Source organism: Corvus cornix, chromosome Z (genome assembly GCF_000738735.6).
Source record: "Corvus cornix cornix isolate S_Up_H32 chromosome Z, ASM73873v5, whole genome shotgun sequence".
NCBI classification, from domain to species: domain Eukaryota; kingdom Metazoa; phylum Chordata; class Aves; order Passeriformes; family Corvidae; genus Corvus; species Corvus cornix.
In genome coordinates, this window is record NC_046357.1 from 64,718,430 (window position 1) to 64,742,863 (window position 24,434).

Below are 24,434 nucleotides of genomic sequence, written 5' to 3' on the forward strand. Positions count from 1 at the left end.
GTAAGACATTAATTTTTAGAACATCTTGAAACTTCTTTCTTGACTTCATACTCTTCACATGAAAAGAGCTCAGTCCTAGCTACACCTTGGATAGTTGAAAGCTAATGATATTTTCATCCATGCAAAACCAAGAATGGTCTGCAAGGAAATGGACTGTGGGTGAAAAGGGTGTGAAATTGACAAAGGTGAAAATGGGTAGTGTGCAAAAACTCAACAAACTCTTTATGTCTACAGCCACTTGAGTTCCTCTCAAAAGGCAATGGGGGTAGAGGGGTATGAAGTACCAGCTGGTATTCTGCAGCGCTTCATCATTTCTCCTCTGGCTCCTTCTCCTCTCAGTAAAGCCTCTTCTAATCGGGCTTTTACATCTCGTGACTTCTGGAGCGCTTGGGTGCTAACTTTATCTGAGCTTTGCTTGCCCTGAAAGCAAAGTTAAAGCAATCAACACCAATGCTTCCATTTCTGATCATGAGACCAAATTACATCTCTGGAACGAGACACAACAGGAGAGACCTGTAGAAAGGGCAAAGAGCAGTGAATATGATTGACTAATGCATAAAGTCTAATAAATGTTGCAAATGAGGAAAGAGGTACAATATGTCCTGCTAACAGAAACAAAGATGCAGTTCAGTACTACAGAGAGAGAAATTAAAGTTCAGAGAGATGGTTGTTTCAGACAGATCCTCTCAGAGAGAAGAGTCCTGACATTAAGTCCCTGCTCTTAACTAAAGAGTCATCCTTAGTGTCCTGTCCAGTACTTGCAGGGGCGGTCAGTATAATTCCCACCAGAAATAGCCTCAAATACCCAGGTAAAAGAAAATAATTAAACGGTTTAGGACACCTTCATAGGACTTCCTCATAGGTTTCAGCTGCATTTTGCTTGATGGCTACTGTCAGTTATTTTATCTGAACTAATTTGTCTAGATTAGAAAAGTGCTAATTTAACCACTGTCAATAACGAATTTCCTCTGGACAGATGGAATTTAAGGAAAAATATTGAACCAAACCAGGACAACAAAACCACGTGTTGTTTCACTTACCTTATACTCAAAGCATGAAACACAAATGAAGAGGAGGTCTAAAATCCTGTTCAGCTGCATGGATGGAAGGTCTGCAATCCATTTCTGTATTATGTTTTGATCAGCGTTTTTCATGATCCAGAGGAAACAGATCAAAAGGTTGCGAGTAGTATCAGGACCTAATGTGGCACTCTGTCTATAGGGCTAGGAGCAGACAAAGTAAATGTCAATTGAAAGAAGAAAAAGGGGAGGAAGGCCATTTGGGTGAAGTAATCTTATTTAAATTTCAGTGAAATCGAATCTCAGGATGTAACTTCAGTAAGTTTGACCTCTTCCAGGTGATAGTTACTGTAATTTTGAATGTATGTGTAAATAGTGAAAGGACCAGTTAAATGCAAGTGAAACACAGAGAGAAGCACCAATTTGCTACATGCTTGTATATTAATTTCCTTATAATAGTGTAGAAAAAGATTCTGTAGCTGTTTGCTTCCCTCCTGCCATACAGTTGCGTCAGCCAAATTGCACAGTAGATAAAAAAAGCACATGAGGAAGGAGATACATCAAGAAAAAGAAGCACCTGAATCCAAAGATTCAGGTAAGACTGGAACTGTGGGGCTGCCACAGTGGCATTTGCTGATCTGAAAATGAGTTTAGGTTTGGTGTGGAAATGGAAATAGGCATGCGGGAGGAAAAAAGTGAACAATGTATGGTAAAGCAGTAATTAAATGACTAGAAGAGAACAGGAGAAGATGACAGGAGGAATATGAGGAATTCTTTGGGGTTGGAGGAAACAAAAATGCAGTTTCTCATGACTGTAGCTATTAGTGGCCAGAAAGGATAAAAGGAGAAAACAAAGGAAGATGAAAACAGATATAAGAAAGGAGATTGGCAGAGCAGTGTACACACCAGGGATGCCAGAGATATTCCAGAGTTCCTGATGTTGACTTGATTCCCTGCAATGGCAAGGGCCACGTTTTGGTTGATTGCACCTGCAGACTCTTGTTCTTCTTCTGGGTTTCCTGTCCGTCCCTTTCCACTGCGAATATCTGAAACTAAATTTGAAAAATCCCATTGGAACATCAGGAGCAATCCAGTTGCTGCTGCTCACATGTCACAGTTTTCCACTGGTCTGTAACCTAGCAAAACAATTGGCACCTCCATCCCTGAGACTGTCTGGCTGATGTACCAAGCAGTGAAAGAAGCACAGCATCAGCAAGAGAAATTGCAGCCATCTGCAAAGACTGCCAAATTATTAAAAAATTAAAAATACATAAGCAAACATGAGGTTATCTCTGACATTCAAAGCCAAGCCAGTGCTTTGTAAGACTTGGAACCATCCAGTTCCAGTTCATTTCAGTCAAGAGGAGAAGCACAGAAACTAGACATGGACTTGGTGGTATTCAGCAAAGTATGTAAGTCTGCTAACAGTCGACAGATCCAATATCGCCTGCTGACTTAAACGCAAGTTTTATTTCAGGCATCTAACTGCTTCTATTCCCTGCTGGTTCTTGAAATCACTTTCAGCAAATAAAGTTACTTATATCTAAGCTTTGTAAAAATCTTGTCCGATTCTGAGCATCCATTCTGTGTTTTTCAAGTTCTGTTTTTCAGAGAAGCTGAGCCACCAGCTGGACACTATGTGTTCAGAATGCGATCACAGCCTCTTGTGACAGATTCTCAAAAGAAAGACACTCTAAAACCCAGACATATTGGTACACCTGGGCTTCTTCATAATATCTCTTTCATCTACAGTATAAAGATAATACTTAGATTAAAAGAATGGTGTGAGATCTGATTAGCCAATGTATAGTAAATGCTTTCACCTTACCCAATTGGAAGTGCTAAATAACACTTTCATATTAGTAAGGTTTTCGTTATGACAAATGCAAAATATTTTCAGAACCAGTGACAAAAATATACTCTTCAATGTTTATACCTTTAACTAATCAATTTTGGTGTCATGTTAGTAGCAGTAAAAAGCAACAGAAAAAGAGAATACAATCCTATTTCTATAATTTTGGTGTAACATGATGTCAGTATCATTATCAGTATCTTCACTGCTGTCTGTTAAGTATATCTAGAGCTAAATATTTCTTGCAGACCCTGCAGGCTTTATTTGGAAGGTCATAAAATTTACACTAAGAGATACATAGGAGTACTTAGAGATATCTCTCGTCTATCACTTCCTCATGAAGTGAGGGCACTGAAGTTTTTTTCTGTCTGTAAAAATCCAGTTTACTTCTAAGTAAAGAAATATTCAACCTTACTAGACTAATCTCTTATGTTTGATAAATTATTTAGACAAGTCCCTCTTAGAAGCTGAGAAACTGAAAGGCAAAAAGGTCTTACTTGTAAAATCATGGAGTTGCGGTAATGAATCCAAAATTATACCAACCAAAGGGAGGTAAAGAGCTGCAATTTTAATCTTCACCTCTTTTTTGGAGCAACGTGGGTCTAGGTCATGGGAACTCAGCAGGCTAAGGATAGCACTGACAGCTTTTCTTTGCACCTTGCTAATCCTGTTAGCACAGAAACCATCCATAAGTTCTCTTCATGGATCATGCACTAATCAGTTATAAGTTAAAGATTTAATAAACAGAGAGGAGGTGAAAGAAACGAATTAATACACCAATATTCACTCAATAATCTCTTTAAGCAGGGATTTGTTCCTTGCAAATGATACGTATCTTAAATCTCCAAGACACTTTACCACAATCAAAGAGCACCCAAGTCTTTCAAATGTCCCATAAAAATTCATTGTGGTAAAGAGAGATGCTTAAGGAAAAGCATCAAACTCTGGCCAAAGTTTAGCTAAATGCTTAAGTTCAGACAAAGACAGAGGTGTTTTAGAGGGAAGAGCAACTGAAATTTTGTGTTCTCAATTTGTGTATTTAGCCAACACTACCACCACAAATCATGTATTTTTTTTCACTAGGAGGAACATACTGCAGATAAAACCATAACTGAGTCATTGCTACGTTACAGAGCAACTAACTGAAAAGAGTGGGAGAACCAGGACCGTCCTGGAGTCAAACTATGACCTTGCCAAGAGTAACAGTGTGACCTGATCCCATTCTAAAATCTTCAAACTGGGATACGCACCCCTCGCTGTCTGCGTCCAGTGCTGCTGCCAACTCAGTGAAAAGTAAGCCAGTCAGGAAGTGCTGCTGACGGTATTCAGCTGAGAGATCAAACATACCAGTAATTTTCTGGTCCTGGAAACTAGAGCAGGAGCTGGAGTTCTGGGGGAATATATTAGAAGTGTTAAAAGAATGATCTCCAAGACCAACGTTTCTTAAAGAGATCACAGTCACAGTCAATGTAGCTAACAAAAAATCTCTACCAGAGGAAAACCACAGACTTTGAAAGAAGGTTGGACATTTTGGAGAAAGACATCTGTTGCTGAAATTAAAAGCATCTGATTTCAAATGAGTTGCTTGCTAGGATGCAATCTCATCCTTTCCATTCTGTGTGAGCAACTCATTTTACACCTTTTGAGATGTAAAATTCCTACCCTGTATTCATTAGTTTGGACAGGATGCAAAGCCAGAATTTTCTCCATGTTTACCATTCTTGTTCTCATCGTTGCAGAGTAGCCATTAGCTATCACAGAGCAAGAAACTGCTTCTACATTAAGAGGGACTTTGGTGTCAGAAGCTGTTCACTGTTCTTCAGCACCCGTGATGTCTAGTATGGAAGGTCAGTCAGGAAAGACATGTGGACAGTGTTTCCTTTTGCCCAGGAAATCCTTGGCTGAGCTTGCTGGTAGCTAGCATAATTTAGACCAGCCTTCAATCTGCTCTAACTTATGGCTGTGACTGATTCACAGTCAGCCCAGGAATGGAAAGTTGCTGCTATATATGTGTTGTGAACTTCTTAGCCTCTCCAATCATAGGTCTCCTGGAATGTTTTTGTCCCATGATCAGGTGAGCGTAAGTCTTAGATGCTACTCCCCACTGCAGCTACTGGGTTTTATGAGCCCAAATTTTGCTTTTAATTTATATTCTTCAGTATTCCTTCCCATTATTTCTGTCAGTCACCTGGGAATAGTCCCTGAGCCCAAATACATGCAGTATCAGTATACCACACAGTGGCAGCTATCTTCTAGCATACTGGGTCAAATGAACCCTGGTCTCTTAGCAGCCCCGTATTTTGGACAGTTGTACTCAGGCCCACTCCCATTCAACCTCAAACAGACAGGCATTGGCTGTACAATGTTTGTGTGAAATAATGTTGAAGTGTAGAGCACCCAGTTAAGTGAATTCAGCTTCTCTCAAAGAATTTCAAAAGATTTATTCACAAGGCCATATTTCTACTGAAAGTCTAACTCAAGCTGGGCCGCACTCCTGCAGACAGATCAAAATTACTGCAAGGGTAGTCAGCCGGTGCATTAAATCATGCAAGGGCCACAAAAGCCTTATTGATTTGCGGAGGTTGCACTTCACAGGTTACTCCTAAAGGAGAAGAGAGTTGATGACGCTGCTTGAAGGAAAGATTAATGAAACTAGTATCTGCCAAGCTCTGACTCGCTAGAACTAGTTACAAGAGCTATGTTGATATTTTTTATCCTCATAAGCAGAAGACTCACATTTCCAGCTCTTTGGCATCCAGGATTAGTATTAATCAAATGTATTGTGACATCTGACTGTAAGACTTTGCTGCCTTGCTTTTAGGACCAGGAAAAACTTCAATTAATATTATTTACTGTCACTGACCTGTGACAACCCTTATTAAGGTATGAGATGTAGCACATCTTAGCATCCAACCAATTCTTTGGCAATGACACTCAAAAAAGAAGCCATGAATTTGAACTGCTCCATTACTCAGAGTGTTTTTGTACCTCCCACCATTTTTAGTTTCAATTCCATTCTCCTGCCTCCAAGCATTGTGGCAATTATGGAGCATTCCACTGAAATGCTTCAACCCAGTCCTGACCTCTGCAAGACCACTGAGATGGAAAACAGACAGGCGAGCAGCCTTCGACAGAGGGTTTGCCCCATTGTAGAAAACCAAGAAACCATCTCCACAGAATGTAGATGAGAAGAGCGCAAGACTGGAAAAACTCTGTGTGGTGTGCCAATCAACAATTTCTTTCTTGGATGTGTTTGTGAATTCTATGGTCAGGAAGATTATGGGATTTCCTGACATTAAGGAAATCCAGAGCTGTGTCAGTATCAGACCAAGTTTCTGGAGAAATGAGATATGATGAAGGCTGCATGGTCTACTCAGGATACCTGAGTGTTTCCACACAGAAAATCATAAAGTTCAAATAAAAAGGAGAACATTGTCCAAAAAACCACAGAGAAATCATGGACAAAGACACAGCATGACCTACTGCAGTGGGGAGAAACCTAGAACAAAGAACACTGCTATTAGAAAAAGAAAGTCTGATAATCCTATTTTAAGCAACACGAAGGCTCAACAGAAATTCATTACTCCAGGATATTGAAAATTGCAGTGTATTAGTCACTAACTTAGATAGTGGTACCATCTACTTCCACCTGGAGAGTAAGAAGTTCCATTAGAAGGCAAACATACAGGAAGTTTGCTGTGTACTTCTGCATGCCATAATTCTCCAAAACAGACACTAAAATATATACTTGTGGTTGTGCGTGGATGGGATAAGGGTGTGCCTGTAAACTGGCCTTCAGACCTGTGTTCCTTTTAGACCTTGTATGTCTACCTCAACAGTCCTTTTCTGTGTGCATGTTTTCAGGGAAACGCATGTCTGTGTCACGTTCAGCTTTAAGTTCTGTAGGTGCAGTTTTGCAATAGTACTCCGGTAGTCTTTCTTCTTCTGTTGCTTTTTTTCCAGTGGGAAATTTTCTCCCTGATCCAACAGTGGCTAATTCTAACTTCAGCATCCAAATACAGAGCCATGTTAAGTATTTTTCTACATGTCCCTCATGTGACATTCATGCAATACCATCTAATGGATGACTACCTGGGAGGATAAGGAGAGGGAGGGAGATGCTGGAGCAGATGCGGATGTCATGAAGAAGAGGTTCAGATTGAGGTAATGCTCATGGCTGCAGAGAATTCTCAGGAACTCAAGTCTCATGGAAATCAGGGTGGAGAGTGAATTCAGCTTGTTTGAAAGCTAGGAAAAACAAACAAAAAGGTGTCAAGTGATGGGCTGGTACTATTTGAATTACCATGCAGTGAAATATCCTGCTCCCTGAAAAGGAAATAGACACTTAGGCCGTGCATGCATTAAAATGCTCACTGCACCTGACTAGTTTCCATACATTAGCTGCACTTTGTTTGACAGTGATGGTGTCTTTCTCCCTGCTCCCCAGCTGACTTATCACAAGAGATAACAAATTGTTGCTTTCTTCTCTTCTCCCAAAAGAGAAAGATACTATATTTTTGTCTTTTGCATAAGACAAAAATGAAAAACAAACTGAACTTTTCTGAATCTGTGGCAAAGTCATAAAATGTCCTGCTAAGCAACACAGGACATCAGTGGTCTTCTCATTTCCCTTCTTATCAACAATGACATCAGTGAAGAATTAGTGAAGATACCTAAGGGAACTGCATGCATTCAGGTCACAAAACAGAAGGAAAATGCTCCCCATCAAATACAACTAATAATTTCATAACAACATCCTGTATCACCATTTATTTTTAGTTTTGAGAGACTTGTAAAGCAAGAATACAGATGTATCATTTTGAGTGACTCCCCAAAACCTAAATACTGTCCTCACAGCACTGGAGGAGTCAGAAAGTTGATCCTCACGGTCTGCAGACCCTACTGCTGAGGGATGTAAAAAGTAAGGGAAGAAAAGTGGTTCCATGGATGTTTTGCAGCAGTGCAAGCTATGACATTTCTAAAAGAGTCTTCACCTCAGCTCAATTTTTTTCCTGCAGATCACAAATCAAAAGAGGTTTTAATATCATTGCATATGCAATAGGAAATAGGAAATTTACCTGGACCTTTAACACAACTCAAAGGATCTTGATGGATAAAGTAATCAAACGGAAAAAAACACGTAAGCCAAATGCAATCCAAACCATGCATGGTGCCTACCTGATTACAGTAATGTTTGATGAGATTAAACACAAATCCTCGATCCATTAAAGAAAGAAGATCATACAAGAAAAATGCCAGGCTGATATTAATTTTTTCTGCTTGTTCACTTTCCTTAAAGAAAGAAAAAACACCAGTTACAATGTATAAAACTTAGATAAAGGTGGAAAAACTTTTAGAATAATGAAAAAATAGTGTAGGGGTCAGGTCCCAGAACCATCTCAGGGAAAATACAGGACAAGATTGTTTCAGTTCTCCAGTTCACATGATCTTGTTAAAATTGCACAGAATTGCTTCTGTAAATTATTTCAACTGTTTCACAGCTTTCACAGGGAAATGTCACAGGATGAATGAACAGTTCATTTGTGCACAGCTTTGGGCTGACAACAATGAAATGGAATTTGAGACCTGTTCTAAATTCCCTATTGGCTGCAGCCCTGCACACGACTTTTTTTCTACTGAACATCAGAGAATGCTGGGTTAGGTACTTAAGACATATAAAATATTAATAAAAACCTGTACTGGCTTTGCTGATGGAATGCCCAGTATTTTGTTTAGAAATTTTAAGTGTAAAACTGATAGTAACAAAATACTGGTAAAATAAATCCGTGAGGTTCACCATTCAGCACCTAAGCTCTTGTATGCTTGGAATTGGCCTGATTACCAGACATACACAGCCTCAAGTAATAACCACAAAGAACTTCGTGTACCCTCTAAAATGAGGCTACTTCAAACATACCAATTTAAATCATAAAATCTCAACAGCCTGTGTCGTTCACCAAGAGGAATTAGTGGAGATGCCTGAGGGCTCTGCACACATTTAATGCTCAAAACTGACAGAAGAGATGACTGAGAAAAATATTGCCTGTACTGGCACCACTGACTAGTGCAAACAGGTGTGCAGCACCTCAGGGTGGCTACAATTCACTTTTTCATTTTTCAAGCTTTTTGTTGCTGTTCAGGAGTGTATATATATATATATATTCCCTACAATCTGGGATTTGCACAGGAAAACGTTTTTCTACGGTGAAGAAAAAACTAGTTTTCCACTACCTTATAGGGCAGGCAAGCCTACACCAGACATATCACTGTAAAAATCCAGGGCAATCTGACATGCTCAACCATGTATTGAAACATCGATTATCACTGCTTGGATTTAAAAATCAGACACACATTGCCTACTACAAATCAGACACACATTGCCTACTACTCTGTACACCTAACCAATGGCCCTAATTCCAAAAACACAACAGTGGAATTTTCACACACTATCAGGTTCTATATGCTCATTCTATCAGAACTGAATTGAATTAACAACCCACAAAAACCTGTGTATTTCTTGTGAGGAAGCCATAAATACTAATCTCTTTGCAAAGCCTACAGTTCTGTTAAAGTATTTTCAATGTAACAAATTTTTATTTCACAATTGATTTAAAAAAAAGAAGTCACTAATGCCCTAAGTAAACATTTCTGTGGAAATAATTTCTCTGCATGTGGCTATCACAGAAGCGCAGCAATGGATTGAGCTTCAAGGTAAAGCTTAAAGAACAACCTTTTGGTGGACAGTGACAATTCCTTCTGCCAGTCTCTGCCCCAGTTTTTCTGGTCTTGCCCTTTCCCAGTTTCTGCTCCTCAACAGCATGTGGAGAAGTGGATCAGGAAACTGAGCTTGTTGAAAAGTGACCTAGCAGGCCAGCTCTCCAGGCTGCTCTGCCCTGCCCTGCGGCCAAGCACTTCGCTGGGCTAGCACAGTGCATTTGGCAGCTCTGGGGCATGAAAACAAGTTGGTTACAGCAACTGAATGAACAAGTGTCACTCAGTGCCTATCTGTGGCACTAGCTTTTTCTAGTCCAAAGTGATATCAGTGATATAAGCTGACAGTAGCAATGTTAAAATATAAATTACAATCTGTGATCCTTTCAACTTTATAATCTGTTGTATCAGTGCAATTTGTTAAAAGTAGAAAGACTTTCATGGGACTTGTGGCTTAATTCTTGTCTTCAATTTTCAAGTGGCCAGTGCCTCTTTAAAGAGATCAAGGGTTAGATCACTTGTGGCTGGCTTTTGCAATACCCACAAGGAGCACTGCCTTCTTATGGCATATCCCACTGCTACAGAGAAGTCAAATGAGGAATTAAACACAATGCAGTAGGATTGAGGGTAACTGCAAAGGGGGATAAAAGGAGTAAGTCCCGCTGGGGCTGCAGTCTGATGTGCTGGCTAACCTGGCATAAAGCATCACTGCAACTGAAAGTGGATATTCAGCCTTTCCTGTAGATAGAAAAGGGAACTCTCTTCTTGCGCACTGCAGAAGCAGGCTGAGGAACTGAGCTGAACAAAACCAAACCATCTGCCAAGGGAGTGCAAGGCTGCCCTTTACAATGCCACAACTCTCAGTTAAGGTCCATGTGAGAATATTGACCTAATTCTAGCAACACTGCTGATACAGAAATGAGATTAAATGTAGCTCAGTGTAACACAAGACAAGTAGCAAGGCTCCATGGTGCTTATGTCGTACACTGACCTTCGGTGGTTTGACTACAAGTGCAGCAATCTCTGAAGTAATCACACTGACTATAGTGGTAATATCATCTTTGAAACGATCGGAGAACCGGCTTCTTCGTGGGTTATCTTCCTTCTCTGTGTTGTGAACATACTGAGCCATACTCTTTATCTACAAAGCAGAAAAAAGAATACTAAAAAAATGCCCAAACTGGAGGTAAAATACTGCCTTAAATTTGTTTATGAGAGTAAGATTTCCTATTTCTTTTTCCCTGAATTTAATCACTCCTTTTCTCAGAGCTGCTGTGATAAATCCTACCTGTAGTGGCAATGACAACAGAAGGTCTAAGATTCAAATGCAGACAGACATTAATTCCTGTTCATATTCAGGCAGTTGGCTACTCTCAGTACCTGAAATCAGAATCAACCTCCCTCAACCCCTTGCATCTGCAGTTCTGAAATGCTGCTGCTTGCAACTTTTGCCCTTCATGATGACAGACATGGAGTGATACTTGTGGAATTCTTATTTCTTGACCTGATCTTGCATTACTTGTATGCTGACAGTGGGAATCAGTATATTTTTTCCACTGACATACATCACCGCAGGGCTCTGTAGAACTGTGAGTTTGGGGAGCTTTGTCACTGTGCCCATGTTGTTAACAAAATGGAAAAGACAGGAACACCTATTCACCGAAAAGGAAGGGCTTGGTTGATGAGTGTCTCTCACTCTTTTGTAAGCTGTGGACTACTGCTCATGTAGCTCGTGCAGAACTTTGCCATTAGTGCCATAGTGAGGAAGGGGGGTAATATGAAGAATTCTTTAGTTCTGCTTTCATTATTTGAGACCTCTTCTTTACACAGAGGAGAGGAATAACCGAAGAGATTACCACCCAACTGAATCTGTGCCTGGAGTACCTACTAGATGCCACCATCAACTAACTGTAAAATACCACTGTCAAGTCTTACCAGGAGCTCAAAGAAGAACCAGGCATACTTGAAGACTGATTCTCTCACCATGCCCGTGCTGACCACCATCTGCAATGCCAGTTCCTCATGGAAATGCTAGATAATAAACACAGACTGTTGAAAAATGGCTTTTCAATCAACTCATCCTTCATTTTCAACATCTTCCCTGTGGGAAACTTCTCCATACTGGAGGGTGAGCAGCTGGATGGGGATGTGTGGGCATCTTTGTAGGATCAGAAGGCAGATTTGACCAAAATGACATTTAAAGAATGCTGCAGGCAAACAGACAAGGATACCCATTTTTCTGTGGATCCAGAACCACAGATAACTGAAGAGGGAAATGCCTTTGGACTATTCTCAGGTCACTGGCTGCATGTATGATAGGGAGCAGCTATGTTTCCCACTACCTGCTGAGTGTTTTTGTTTAGCACATCCATGTTTTTCTGAGAGAAGGCAGAAGTAAGATTGATTCTGTGGTGGGAGAGAAAGACAGAGCAGTAACCACAGCAGACCTTGTACAGGCATTTGTAGTTGGAGACAATACTTTTTACAGTGAGATCTGAACACAAGACACACAATCCCAATTATCTAAACTTTTAGGAAATTCAAATCTGGACTATTTGGTTCTAAAAGCTACAGAAAGGGACAAAGAAAAAAATTCTTTACAGAAGAAAGAGGAGGCAAATATTTCTGAATGGAGTTTACTGTGACATGTAAAAACATGTATCCAAAGGTAAATAGCAGTGGAAAACGACTGAGGCTCTAAGACCTTGATAAAGAGAGCAAAGGGAGGATCCAGACAGGCTGCTACTTGTCTAAATCTGTCCTGGAAAAAGAATCTAAAGACTCTGGAGCCAAAGCAGAAATGTTTGAGTAATGTTTACCCACTGAGTCAGTATTTCATCACAAATTCCTTGTTTGATAAAAGTGGTTGATGTCTTGTTCTGTTGCTTCCCTCACCGCATTTAGAAGTGCTAATTGCCAGCACTACCCCAGGACCCCCTGGATTCTGTAAGGAGTTCCCTCATGCACAGCCGTAGCCTACCTTTTTATTGGATGGTCTTGTGCTTGCACAAAGGCCTGACATGTCACTTGTTCCTTCAACACAGTAAGACATCCGACTGGAGCTGTGATCCACAGGCTGAGGGCCACAGATGGAAGAAATACATAACAGTAAATTAATAAGTAACTTCATCTAATTAACCCAGAAGAAATCACCTACAGTGGGCAAGTTTATTTATTTTTTTAAGGTATGCACAGACGTTCATCTAAACACTTCTTCTCTTTCCTTCTTCCCGTCCCCCTGCCCAGTCGAGGCCGAAGACCAGGAGGAGGAGGAGGAGGAGGAGGAGGAGAAGGAGAAGGACAAGGAGGAGGAGGTGCAAATGCCAGCACTGCCATCGCGTGCCCAATTGCAGAACTACAGCTCTACTTCGGAGGATACGATTACGATTCCCTTTAAAAGGTGTAAATTTATCCCCCGGCTCTACATCGAAATTAATTAGCCCCTTGAAGTCGTCCTTCCATTAAAAGTAATGCCAATTTACAAGATGGCGAAACAGCAGTAACCAATTGTAAATTGCTACATTTATCAGTGTGATGAAGCTGTAATAACAAACATTTTAATTTTGTATTAATTTGGAAAAATGCCTTGAGCTCTGGTTTGGTTTTTTTTTTTCCCCCTAGGACACAGTATATTAGATTAAAAGTCATAAAGCTATTAAATTCAAATCTACATTATTAAAAATTGCTATGGATGGATACATATGCCCATATGAACAAATTAAATAAATTGACAAACCTGTGTATCTTACTAGTTGTTTTAATTTGCTGAACACAAGTACCTATTCATTTTAAATGGAGAGACACACAGCCATTCAATAGAAAAAAAAAGACTCAAAAATGTATCTGAAAATAACCTACTTGAGAAGCAGTATTTACATATATAACACTTAAAGAAAAGCAAGGGGGGATACAGTTCAGAGCTCATCAGACATGCTGCTGTAGAGCTCTGCCAGGGCTGCAAGTAGCAGCAGGCTCCTTGCACAGGGGAAAAAAATCCTGCTTTTGCCAGAGGCATAGCTTCCCAGCTCCAGCTGAATGGTGAACTCTAGGTTTTGGTTGTCCCAGACAGCTGCACACAACCATTCTCATAGCTCTGAGATGGGCTGGGATGCTGTACACCAGCAACCCGGCACAAATCACAGAAGCAAAATCCTTCTTGTTGGATGCTGTCAACCTTTCTGTCCTGCAAGCCACTGGTGGCATATGTATCCGTGGATGAGAACACAAAGGAAAGTTTTATTTCACTGTGTAGTTGCATGAAGTATTTGGAAAGACCCAGGTGCAAATTGGGCACATGGCATCTGCACTGTAGCTGATACAAAGCTATGGGGCTGCTGTCATATAAATGACTAAATTTTTTTTTTTTTAATAGGAAACTATTTAACACCAAACAAAAAAAAGGAAGAAAGGTTTGTGACTGCACTGACTCTGTGACTTGGACCAGACCAGGTCACCAGATGTGAACAGAACTTAAATACCTGGAAAAACAGGAGAGTGAGGCATGTGAAAAAAAGTAAATGCCTCTCTGGAGTGTCTCAGGCACAAACAAGAGACGGAGTTCTTACCTCTTGCCCTCCTCTGTAAGAGACATCAGAATTTAGTGATGGGATTTAACATGTATCTATGCCAAATCAGATAAACAACAAATGCTTCTGGTGATACATACAGTGCTTTTACAAGGAGCAAATCCAACCCTCAAAGACAAAATATAGATTATAGGTTTTGGGCCATACCATTCTTCAGATATTTGACTTCGTTCTCTTACCTTGGATGCCACGATGTTTTTGACCTCCTCATCAGTAGCAGCTTGTGTAACAGTGATGTCAGGATTGCTGCAGCTTATCACTCGGCTCTGCAGGAGTTTACTTCCAACAGACACTGCAGAAGTGCGTCCAAAGGTGTAATAACGAGATTCTGTTGAAATGGCACTGCTGCCTCCACCTGCCACAGCAAGATGTTTGAATTAAGACTAAAGAACATATATATGAGACAAACACGAGGTTCAAGCCAGTTTTGCCCAGTGCTGTTACAACATCAGCATTTTGAAAAGCATAAAGCTCCTGAAAAACCCACTACCAACTGCTTTATTAACAATCTACATAGGCATTGAATGACAGGTTACAGGTATTATCCCAGTCAACAGCTCACAGGGTGATTGCACAAGCAGTAACAAAAGATTAATAGGGCTACCTAAGAAACAGCACTATCACAATAGTTCTTTCTTCCCATCAGCTCTTCTTAATTTGCTGTAGATTCAGTCAATATTCAAAGGCCTGAACACAAAACACCACCTACAACACATATGATTTAATACCATGTTCAAATACCCAAGCAAGCAGGGAGCACTACCACCAGGAATTTCACTAAGTGATATCTAGTTTTCAGTTTCACCATGGACCTTATTTTTCCAGGATAAAGAATTTCCAAGTGTATGTGAGCTCACAGATTTTAGCATATCCTAACATCAGTCTAAATGTCCCTCAAGGGAGATTTAAATGAATATTCAAGGCAGAAAAAGGCCTACTTCTCTTTATCTCCCACAGCATAACTGCTTGTGGTAAGTAATTTAATATATACCACTTAATCAAATGAATCCTATAGGCTTTAGGACAATGACTACAGCAGAATAACAGAATGGTTGAGGTTGGAAGGGCCCTTTGAAGGCCATCTGGTCCACCCTCTCTGCTCAAGCAGGGTCACCTTGAGTCAGCTGCCTGGGACTACATCCAGATGGTTTTCTACTATCTCCAAGGTGAGAGACCTGGGCAACCTATCTGGCCAACGTGTACCAGTGCTCAGTCACCCTCAGAGGAAGTGTTTCCTCATGTTCACTGTGTTTCAGCGTGCACCCATTGACTCTGATCTTGTCACTGGGGGCCACTGGAAACAGCCAGGCTCTGTCTTCTTTGCACTCTTCCTTCAGCTCCTTCTCTACACTGAAGATCCTCGCTGAGGCTTCATTTCTCCAGGCTGAACAGCCCCAGCTCTCTCAGCCTTCTTCACTGAAGAGATGCTCCAGACCCTTTGTCACCTTTGTTGCCCTTGGCTGGTCTCTCCAATGTCTCCGGGGAACTGCTGTGTCCAGCTCATGAACTGGGGAGTTCAGAGCTGGACACAGCATTCCAGGTATGGCCACACCAGGGCTGAGAAGAGGAGAAGGATCACCTGTCTAAACCTGCTGGTCATCCAGCATTTTATCCTCCAGTAACATCCTTAATGCAATGGAGATATTGGATGAACTTGGCAGGAGGTCATTTTGCATGGAAAGTAATTTACTGATGTACAGGTCAGTAAAAAATTGGCATCTTAAGGCCATTTTAATTTATGAAGGGAATTCTTCTAGAAAAAGCTTCAGTTTAGGCAATCTCTCTTGCATTTGTCTTCATTAAGTTACAACATTGCTTGTAGCTGTGGAAACCTCTCACCTCAACCCTTCATCTTAAATTAATAACTGAGGGATGGAGATTATGAGGGGCAAGTCCATGTTACTCTTTGCAGCACTGATATTCCTGACCTAGCTCTGAAAGAAATGGTGTATCAGAACAGTGTAGTGCAAAATGGTATGCAGTCTGGGTCTGAGAAGTTGTGTTTGCTATCTTACAGGTCAGTGCCTTAAGTCCTCCTCTCAAAAGTGCCATGCTGAACAGCATGTATCAACAATAAAGAATACTTTTGCAACCCTTCCACCAGTAATACCTGGTTTGACCACTTCTCTTTGTGGGTCTGGCAGACGAAATACATAGTACACATAAGATGCCAGAAGGCAGTTCCTCCCATGCTGATCCTTGCTCAGCTCTTTGCTGTTGTGGAGATTGTTCACTATTGCAACCACAGATTCAAAGGCAAACTGTGAGAAATTGGCTGTGAAACAAAGGCAAGAATTAGAGTCAGCACTGAAGGGTATAACGTAATTAGGTGAGGGCATTCTTTGTATCAACAACTAATCTTACGAGGTTCAATTCAGTCCTTAACAAGTTCAGTTTTAGACAGCAATTGCTATGCCTGTCCAGACCCAAAGTCTACATAGGCCAATAAACACTCTTCAGCAGACCCACTGACTTTCAACCTAATCACTGCTATTCTGTCACTCTGTACTACATAAAAGCAGGCTGTAGCAGTTAATTACACTTCTAGCAGCCTTCACACATTTCCTATAAACTGTATTCTCACAAAATACTAAGACTTGTTACTCTCTAGCTGACAGACAAATACAAGCTAGCAGGCTTTAGCACAAATATCAGAGTGGATGACAAGTGTTGATTATCTAAATGACATAGGAAATTAACTACACCCCTGCCTCCAAGTATGCCATTCTTCCAGAGTTAACACATGTTATGGGCAACTGGCACTTCAGTGTTCACTATTATATTCTCTGATTTTGTGCTCACTCAACTCTGTCTAAAGATATTTGGGTAGAGGATATGGTGCAGACAGCAGTGTCAGTTGTAGGACAATGATTTTGCTGGTGTTTTACTTGCACAACAACTCAATTCCAAACAAAGTTGAACCACAACCCACTTTTTTACCTATATTTTCAGGTAAGTAAATTACCACGGTTTAATGTACCTCCCAACCAGAGACTAAGTCTTATATGTAGGGGGAAAGGAGAGAAGGCAGGAACTTAAGCCTGATTAAATTGTGCAGTGAAACTTTGTCTTGAGCAGCACAACTCTTCCTGAAGTGGACTACCCTAAATCCTAAATCCGAGCCTGGATATTTTGGTAACCATTTCCCACACATTCCTAGGTTGATTGAAAAGTCTCTTGAAGGCCATGAACCACTAAATACCTGTCTGGCCAGCTATGACCATAGGCTGTACAGCCAGCTGGAAAAGTTTATCTAGTACCAAATGCAAAAATAAGACAAGAGGTTCAAGGCGTGAAGAATTCAAACAGATAATGCTGAGTTTCAATTCATGCTCCAGTGAAGCCTCTGTAATCTTTTGATCCATCAGTCGAATGGGGAATGTCACTTGGCTTTCCAGAGAATGGCACAAGGTGAAGAACTTCTCTAGGTGGTTGTCCTGTGAATACAGTGCATTCAGAGTTAACAAAATCGATACAGTTCAGCTACTGCTAGCTAAGCAAAGCCTGACTATACCACCTGATGGGATAAAAGGAAAGATTTTTCACCCTTCTGGCTTTCAGCACTGGCTGCTCTGAGTGATGAACTTGTAAAGCAGCTGTCACAGCATTTCATTTGCTCCTATTCATCTGGTTCAAATTCAGACTGCGGTGAGATCAGCTTAAAGGCAGAAACGTTACTGCCCTCACTAAACTGATTGCTTCATTTAATGAAAAGACTTTTCCTTCTATCTGATAAAGCTCTGTCACATCATAGGTCTGTAGTCCCTCTGCCACTCATACCAGAATTCCATCTACACACAAGTTATGTGCCATACGAGTATGCCCTACTTGTCTTTAAAAAGCATGCTGCAAAAGGGTGATGGACCTGCCTCAGACACAGGGCCTTCAGCTGTTAGGACATATTTACTAGGATTAATTAGAATGGGATAAGGGGTAAGAGACACTGAAAAGCAGCAGAAACAAAAAAAAGCTGATCTGCCTCAACCCAGTATCTCAATAAGATGGGCAAAGATCCAATTTCCCATGGCATCTAAATGACCAGAATCATTGAGTTCTCACCCAGCACTAAGCTTGTGTCCCCAAAGCAATGGCATTGACAAGTGAGCTGCTTAACACATACTGGCAGCGTATAACCTGTCCATGGAGGCAGGGAGGTGCTGTGTCTTTGGAGATGTGGACACATTGTCCGAACTAGCCTTGAAGGACAGAAGATGCAGACTACAGAAACTGGCACCGTGCCCCGCCAGTGCCTTTCAATCACAGCCTGAACAGACTCCTGCTGAGCCAAGAGGACACCAGGCTCTCTATTGCTCAATGTGACTTGCTGCCAAGAGTGTTCATTTGTTCACTTCTACCAATAGATTTAATTTCACCAAAGGGTTTCATTCACCAAGGGTATCAGGTTATTTCCATAGCTCCTAATTTTTTTTTTTTAAAACCTGTGTGGGCACCTCAGTTCACCTCAGTTTCATAAATCTGCTAAATTGGCCTGGACATCCGAATTTTCTTTGAAATGAAACTACAGATGTGTCTTACTTCTGACGCATTACCTGGGTGTGAACAGATGACACAGCTTGAACTTCAACAATGAAAACGCCCTTGTGTCCTTCAACCCACTTTATAGGTGGTGTCTGAGATGGAATTTTCTGGGATGAAAAAAAAATAATATGGGAATCATCCTCCTTTTAATGATCAAACAGAAAGTCTGTTTACATGAAGGTCTATAGGGTATTCCCACTAATCACTTCATTTTAGATACCCAAATTCAGTACCACAGAGAGGATGACAGCTAGGCATCTCCTTGTTCTCATAGACATTTGGACAGAAGCTGATTCACTGAACGGGGAAATTCAGAGAATTTCAGCTGTATGTCTAGCACATGTAAATAAACATCTTCTGATGGGATATTGTTAAGGCTAAAATTTCCTGGTCAAAGCACTGCCAAAGGCACTCCATGGGGATGTGGTGCAGTTTATACCCTCTGGACAAGTTTCCTACATGCCATGCTTACTGAGAGGGCCCAGTTTTCTGCTCCAGTAATACCACCTGATTCCACTTCTAGTCCCCCTCCCACAAAGCCCCAGAAAAAAAGAACAAATTATCCTGTGGAAGAAATAGAATTATTGACTTGACACTCTCTAAACAAATGTATCCCTGCTTAGACAATTTAAAAGAATTTGCTTGCATAACTAACTTTTTTTAAAAAAACAGTATAATGATATAAAATAGTAACACCAGTGACAACAACAACAAGATTTTTCTCCAGACCTTTCTCCTTTTAAAGAACTACCTTTAAAAAAGGCTACCAGCAGACAGCAATGTTAGTTCGTAAAACACTTATGCTGTTCTCCTACATTAGAAAAAAAATATCTTTTAATAATTTTGTTTGTTACCTCAGGAGAGTGAATTGAATAGTGTAAAGGCAGCTTATCCAATGCAACAGGAAGACTATAATGTCCAGTTTGAAGACGATCATTTAATAGAATTGGCAGCCACTGAAACAAACGGAAACACAGCAATATGCATGATGATATATGATTAGACCTATTTATTTGTTAGATACAGTCAACAAAACAACAAATGAGATATTGATCCAAGCTTCTCTGCTCTAACCCATTCAACAGTAATTTCTTTGTATTTTGAATTCAAAGATAGCTGATAGCTACTGTAGAAAAATGTACAAGACTGCTTTACAAACCACTTCCTTCGAAGAAAACAAACACAGAGCTTCTCATGTGTGACATGTATTTTTCTAATAAATCCTATCAGAAGGATTTAGCGGAGTCCATGTTTTTATTTAAAAATTCATGTATCCTGAATACACTGCTTCTTGGTATTGAAGCAAATCAACAGCTAAAGTTTTGCTGGAGATAAATTGAACATCTTCCTTGTGGTCACCATGCCAGACTGACTTTTCATATCCCTGCATTGATACTCGGACACATTTAATTTTTTATTCAAGTCTGAAAGAGGCTATGCATTTGAGTATCACAAGGCAGAAACATTTTGTATTTAGGTGAACAGAAACTTGAAAATTAAGTCCTCACCTATGTCAAATCTTGATCCTGAACTAATTTACTGCTTAACAATCCCACTGACATTGGTGGGACTACAACTCCCCATAAAAGAAAGTCCATTTGAAAGGATTCTCAGTACTGTGATTAAAAAACTCCAGAAGCCAACAAAGAAACAAACAAGCAAACAAACAAAAATACACAAACACAAAACTGCCCCAAACTTCATAGCAAGAACACATGGAAAGCATTTTCCTGGCTCCACAGCTCAACTGCTAACCACAGCTCTAGGACATTTTCAAATCTGAAGCATTACCATCTTCAATGCTTTCCTTTTATATTAAAATCTCTCCAGTTAAAAATACTGTTTGATAAAGAAGAAGGTCAGAGGGGCTATCCTACTTCTTGTACTAACCTAAGACATGCTAGTCTCAACATGAAAATAAAGAAGGCAAGAGAATGACATTTTAGCTTTTAGGTTCTTCCTGGTTTTTTAGTTTTTAGTGGATAAAAGACAATTTAGAACAGAGATGATGTGCCATGTAAAACCTGACTGAAAATATTACATTAGCTCTTACCCCATGTATGAGCATGATAACAGTAATAATTGTAATTACATACATTTTAGGGGTTTTTTTGCAATAAATAGAATCTAACAGAATGGGATTATGTGCTACAAAGCATTGCTGTTGCAAACATTTAGGTGCATATTTCAGTTGAATCGGGTGAATTCATTAAGTTCAAAGACAGTTAACACAGTAAAATTATAGGATGAGGATGTAACATACCTCAGACTGCATCTAGCTTCTATGAATTCACACTAAGACCTTCCACTGGTTTTGATGTACTGCCATAACCAGAAAGGGAACAAATGACAAAATTCTTGGCAAGCAAAAAGTCTGTTTGCAAGGGATACACAGACACACACACCCCCACACCCCTCCCACAACCACTCTTACGTATCACATGGAACTTACTGAATACCCTAGGAGGGTTTCAACAGATGCTCCTTGCTTTGGTTGGCAGCTGATGTGATAGAATGTGAACAATAGATGGTGTTTCTCTGTGAGTTTTGCTGGCAGCTTAATTTTCACTTCTTCATAGAAGTCAGGGGATCTGTTTAAAAAGAATGTCAAGCACATTCCCAAAGTTAGTATGAGACTGAGCAAGAGGCAAATTTGCCAGCAGGCTTTTAGATGCTATGGTTATAAAACCAGATAAATCTTGAAAACAGAGCTGAGTTAAACAAAGTATACATAAATACACACACATATATTTATGAATTTAAAATTAATTATGAATGTGAAAGTTATACTTATGAACAATCTACAGCTTTGAATCAGAAGAAAACAGACAGTATCAGCTGGACAGTTTCAGCTTCCACTTATCTCTATACTTCAGAAAACATTCAATCTCAGTTTTGGATTCCAGCATAAGTATTCTGCAAATCCTAAATCCCAAGCTCTCATTCATGAGAATGAGAATGTCCCTTCAGCTCTTTTGGATCTATGAATTCACTGAAGTGAATTATCTTAAAGTTCTTTAAGAAGTTGTGCTGCTAACTGCTCCTGCTCCTTAATCTTCATAGTGGGAATATTCTCAATGACTAAAAAGCTTCAAACAAGAAAAGCAATGGTTGCTCATGCAACGGCCACTTAATGCAAATGCACGAAGCAATCCAAATTAGATATGATAAACTGCATAAAATAGAAATGTTTAAAATGGCATTCCTTGATGAACTATGTAGAGTAACAATTACATAAAGAGATCATGATTAATACTTCTCAAGTCATATTAACAACACTTACTTATTATGATATGTGATAGCTGTGTATATTTCTTGGACAAATTCTGGACCTGAAGATTTCCCAAAAATTACCTACATTAAGAAGAAAAGTAACAGTAATCAGGACTACAGCATTTATTTGTCATCATCTTGTATAAATTTTAAGACAGTATTTGAAGACTTAAAATGACTCCTCAATTTTATCTTAGCTCATTGGCATAAATATCTTATTACCAAGCACCTTCCCCACAGTCCATTCAGGGTAAAACATCAGGAAAATGGAGCAGAGTTATTTCTAGAGTCACTGACTACCTCACATCACATTCTTTAGTCATGAACTAAAAACTCTGGAATCATAGGGAAAAAGTTATGGTAACCCACTTAAATACTGTCACATAGTCTTTGTCTAAGTGCTAAAAAGTGAAATTTAAAGTATTTTTAGAAGTTTTGTTTTTCAGTTGTAGCCTGTTCATTCAGAGTGAGATTCATCTCACCTTACCTTAGAGGTCCCAAGTCCCTTCAAACTCAATGAAGAGAAATAGGCATTTCTGGTGCTAGATTTGCTTCCCTAAGACATGGGCCCATGGTAAGGTCTTGAAATCCAGTAATTTAAAGGGAGCCCTGGGAGATGAGATTACACAAGAATCCCTGCACAGTGCAAGTCTATATATGTACTGAGAGGAAGGTCACTTAGAGTGGAGAGGGAAGCCAGATGAACTGTGTCTGTCCTAAGCATTTGTCAAAACCTAGTCGTAACATAGGCAGAGTTTAAAGAAACCAACAATGCAGTATTGTGCAGAAGAAGGTGTTACATTCACATGGCACAGCTCCAGCTCTGGAAGAAATGTGGCTTGGAAAACACTGTGCTGATGCTCTGATTTCAGGTCCACAGGTTATGTGGAGCAAGACTGTCAAGTATGTACTAAACAATGTCAGCACACTGAAAAAGGCTGGTTGGGTGACAGTCCTTGGTCCAACATACTGTTGGACTAAAGTTTCCTCAAAGTAGTATTTCCACTCATTTTTTCCTTCCCTAACACATAAAATCACAGAAAATTCTTGTCTCCATGTCATTTTCAAATAGCCAACAACACTGTCTGAAAATATAAAAATGAGACTGAAGCAGACATCTGGGTAGAACACTTCAAACTGAACATCTGAAGCTTGGTAAAGCTGAACAGAGGTTCTTACAGTGAGAGATGCTGAATAACCTGAACAGACAGGACTGCCTTCTCTGCTAGTAGTGTACACGTATACCCTAAGACACAGTGTGTTTCAGACATGGACTACCTACACCGCATGACTGTGCATCCATTTGTGCTCAGGCAATGAAGATCCCAACTTTTATCTTCCAGCATAATACCTGAGCATTTGTGTAAACACAGTGCATGCAGAGGAGTTACCCTGGAAAATAGACTACATCATTCTTAAACCTTAAAAGGTCTCTGACGCTCTGTGAATTTTACCCTTAGAAATTCCAACATGATACTAATGTAATATTATGTCATTCTTCTGAAAACAGGGTAGGAAGATTTAGATAAGAGAGAGAAATATGTGTCTGGCTCCACTAGAATGACAAGTCTTTCTTGTTGTGGGTAAGGAACACAGCCCTGTTTTAGGATGAGAATGAAAGCTTCACAAGCTCTCTCATGTTAGGCTTCTTAAGGCCCCACTAGGAACTGGGAAGTAAATAAGGACTTATCTCTTCAGAGGTTTCTCAGCAATGCATGTAAACAAAAGCCTGCTAAGAAATCTCAGCATTTATTACCGGCATTGCACAGGATGGGTCTTCACCACACATAAACTGGATCTTGATGGTAATGTTTCTTGCAGAAGCCAGTCGGTTAGCAAAATTCAGCCTCTGAGGGTAAACATAGAGGAGATTTCTGGAAGAAAGGTAAGGAAGAATAAAATGGGTAAATGGCAAGCATTCCTGTTTGAAAATTAAGTGCACAAATTAGCATCTTCCTGATTCCTCTCCCTGTCCTTCAATTCCACCTTCATAGTGAAAGATTTGTCAGAACTCAGTTTCAAAAGTTCACAAAGAAAGGTAATTTCTTGGTGTGACACATAGATCGTCCTATGTTTAAGGTTACACCTACACTAAGCTATGTTCTGTTGCAAACAAACTATTATCTTTGCTTGATGTACTGAAAAGCAGGAATGTCTGGAGAAAACAGCTCCTTTCTCAGGTGTGAACAATCTGATTTTGGAAGCGGGAAAGAATCACTCAGAGGTGATAAAAGCAAGGAAATCAACAACTGAAGTTTATACATTCGTAGCTTATAGCAAAAAATGGCATATATTTCTAGGTTATACAAATCAAAAAGCAGTATCAGTGAACCTTAGTAAATACAAATAAGAAAATTTGAAACTGTAATTCTGTAAGCTACCTCTTATTAGTAATGAATATGAATAATGCTTCGAAATAGAGCATACTTTGCTGTTTACTAGCTTCTGTATATG

General features: G+C 39.9%; 1 protein-coding gene across 4 annotated transcripts in view; it reads right to left on the bottom strand.

Annotated features, from left to right (window-relative positions):
• The window catches only part of DOCK8 (dedicator of cytokinesis 8), a 91,709-nt gene that overhangs the window by 22,482 nt on the left and 44,793 nt on the right, over positions 1 to 24,434 (bottom strand). For all 4 annotated transcript variants that reach the window (XM_039567168.1, XM_039567169.1, XM_019282025.3 and 1 more), the window contains 18 exons: positions 23,737 to 23,854; positions 21,991 to 22,061; positions 21,160 to 21,298; positions 19,562 to 19,663; positions 18,719 to 18,814; positions 17,371 to 17,605; positions 16,279 to 16,443; positions 14,348 to 14,523; positions 12,563 to 12,658; positions 11,518 to 11,613; positions 10,574 to 10,723; positions 8,050 to 8,163; positions 6,964 to 7,119; positions 4,122 to 4,261; positions 3,369 to 3,538; positions 1,926 to 2,071; positions 1,041 to 1,223; positions 285 to 420 (listed from right to left, as the gene is read on the bottom strand). In XM_039567168.1, the coding sequence (XP_039423102.1) occupies positions 285 to 420; positions 1,041 to 1,223; positions 1,926 to 2,071; positions 3,369 to 3,538; positions 4,122 to 4,261; positions 6,964 to 7,119; positions 8,050 to 8,163; positions 10,574 to 10,723; positions 11,518 to 11,613; positions 12,563 to 12,658; positions 14,348 to 14,523; positions 16,279 to 16,443; positions 17,371 to 17,605; positions 18,719 to 18,814; positions 19,562 to 19,663; positions 21,160 to 21,298; positions 21,991 to 22,061; positions 23,737 to 23,854 (2,489 nt within the window). The remainder of the gene's footprint in view (positions 1 to 284; positions 421 to 1,040; positions 1,224 to 1,925; positions 2,072 to 3,368; positions 3,539 to 4,121; positions 4,262 to 6,963; positions 7,120 to 8,049; positions 8,164 to 10,573; positions 10,724 to 11,517; positions 11,614 to 12,562; positions 12,659 to 14,347; positions 14,524 to 16,278; positions 16,444 to 17,370; positions 17,606 to 18,718; positions 18,815 to 19,561; positions 19,664 to 21,159; positions 21,299 to 21,990; positions 22,062 to 23,736; positions 23,855 to 24,434) is intronic.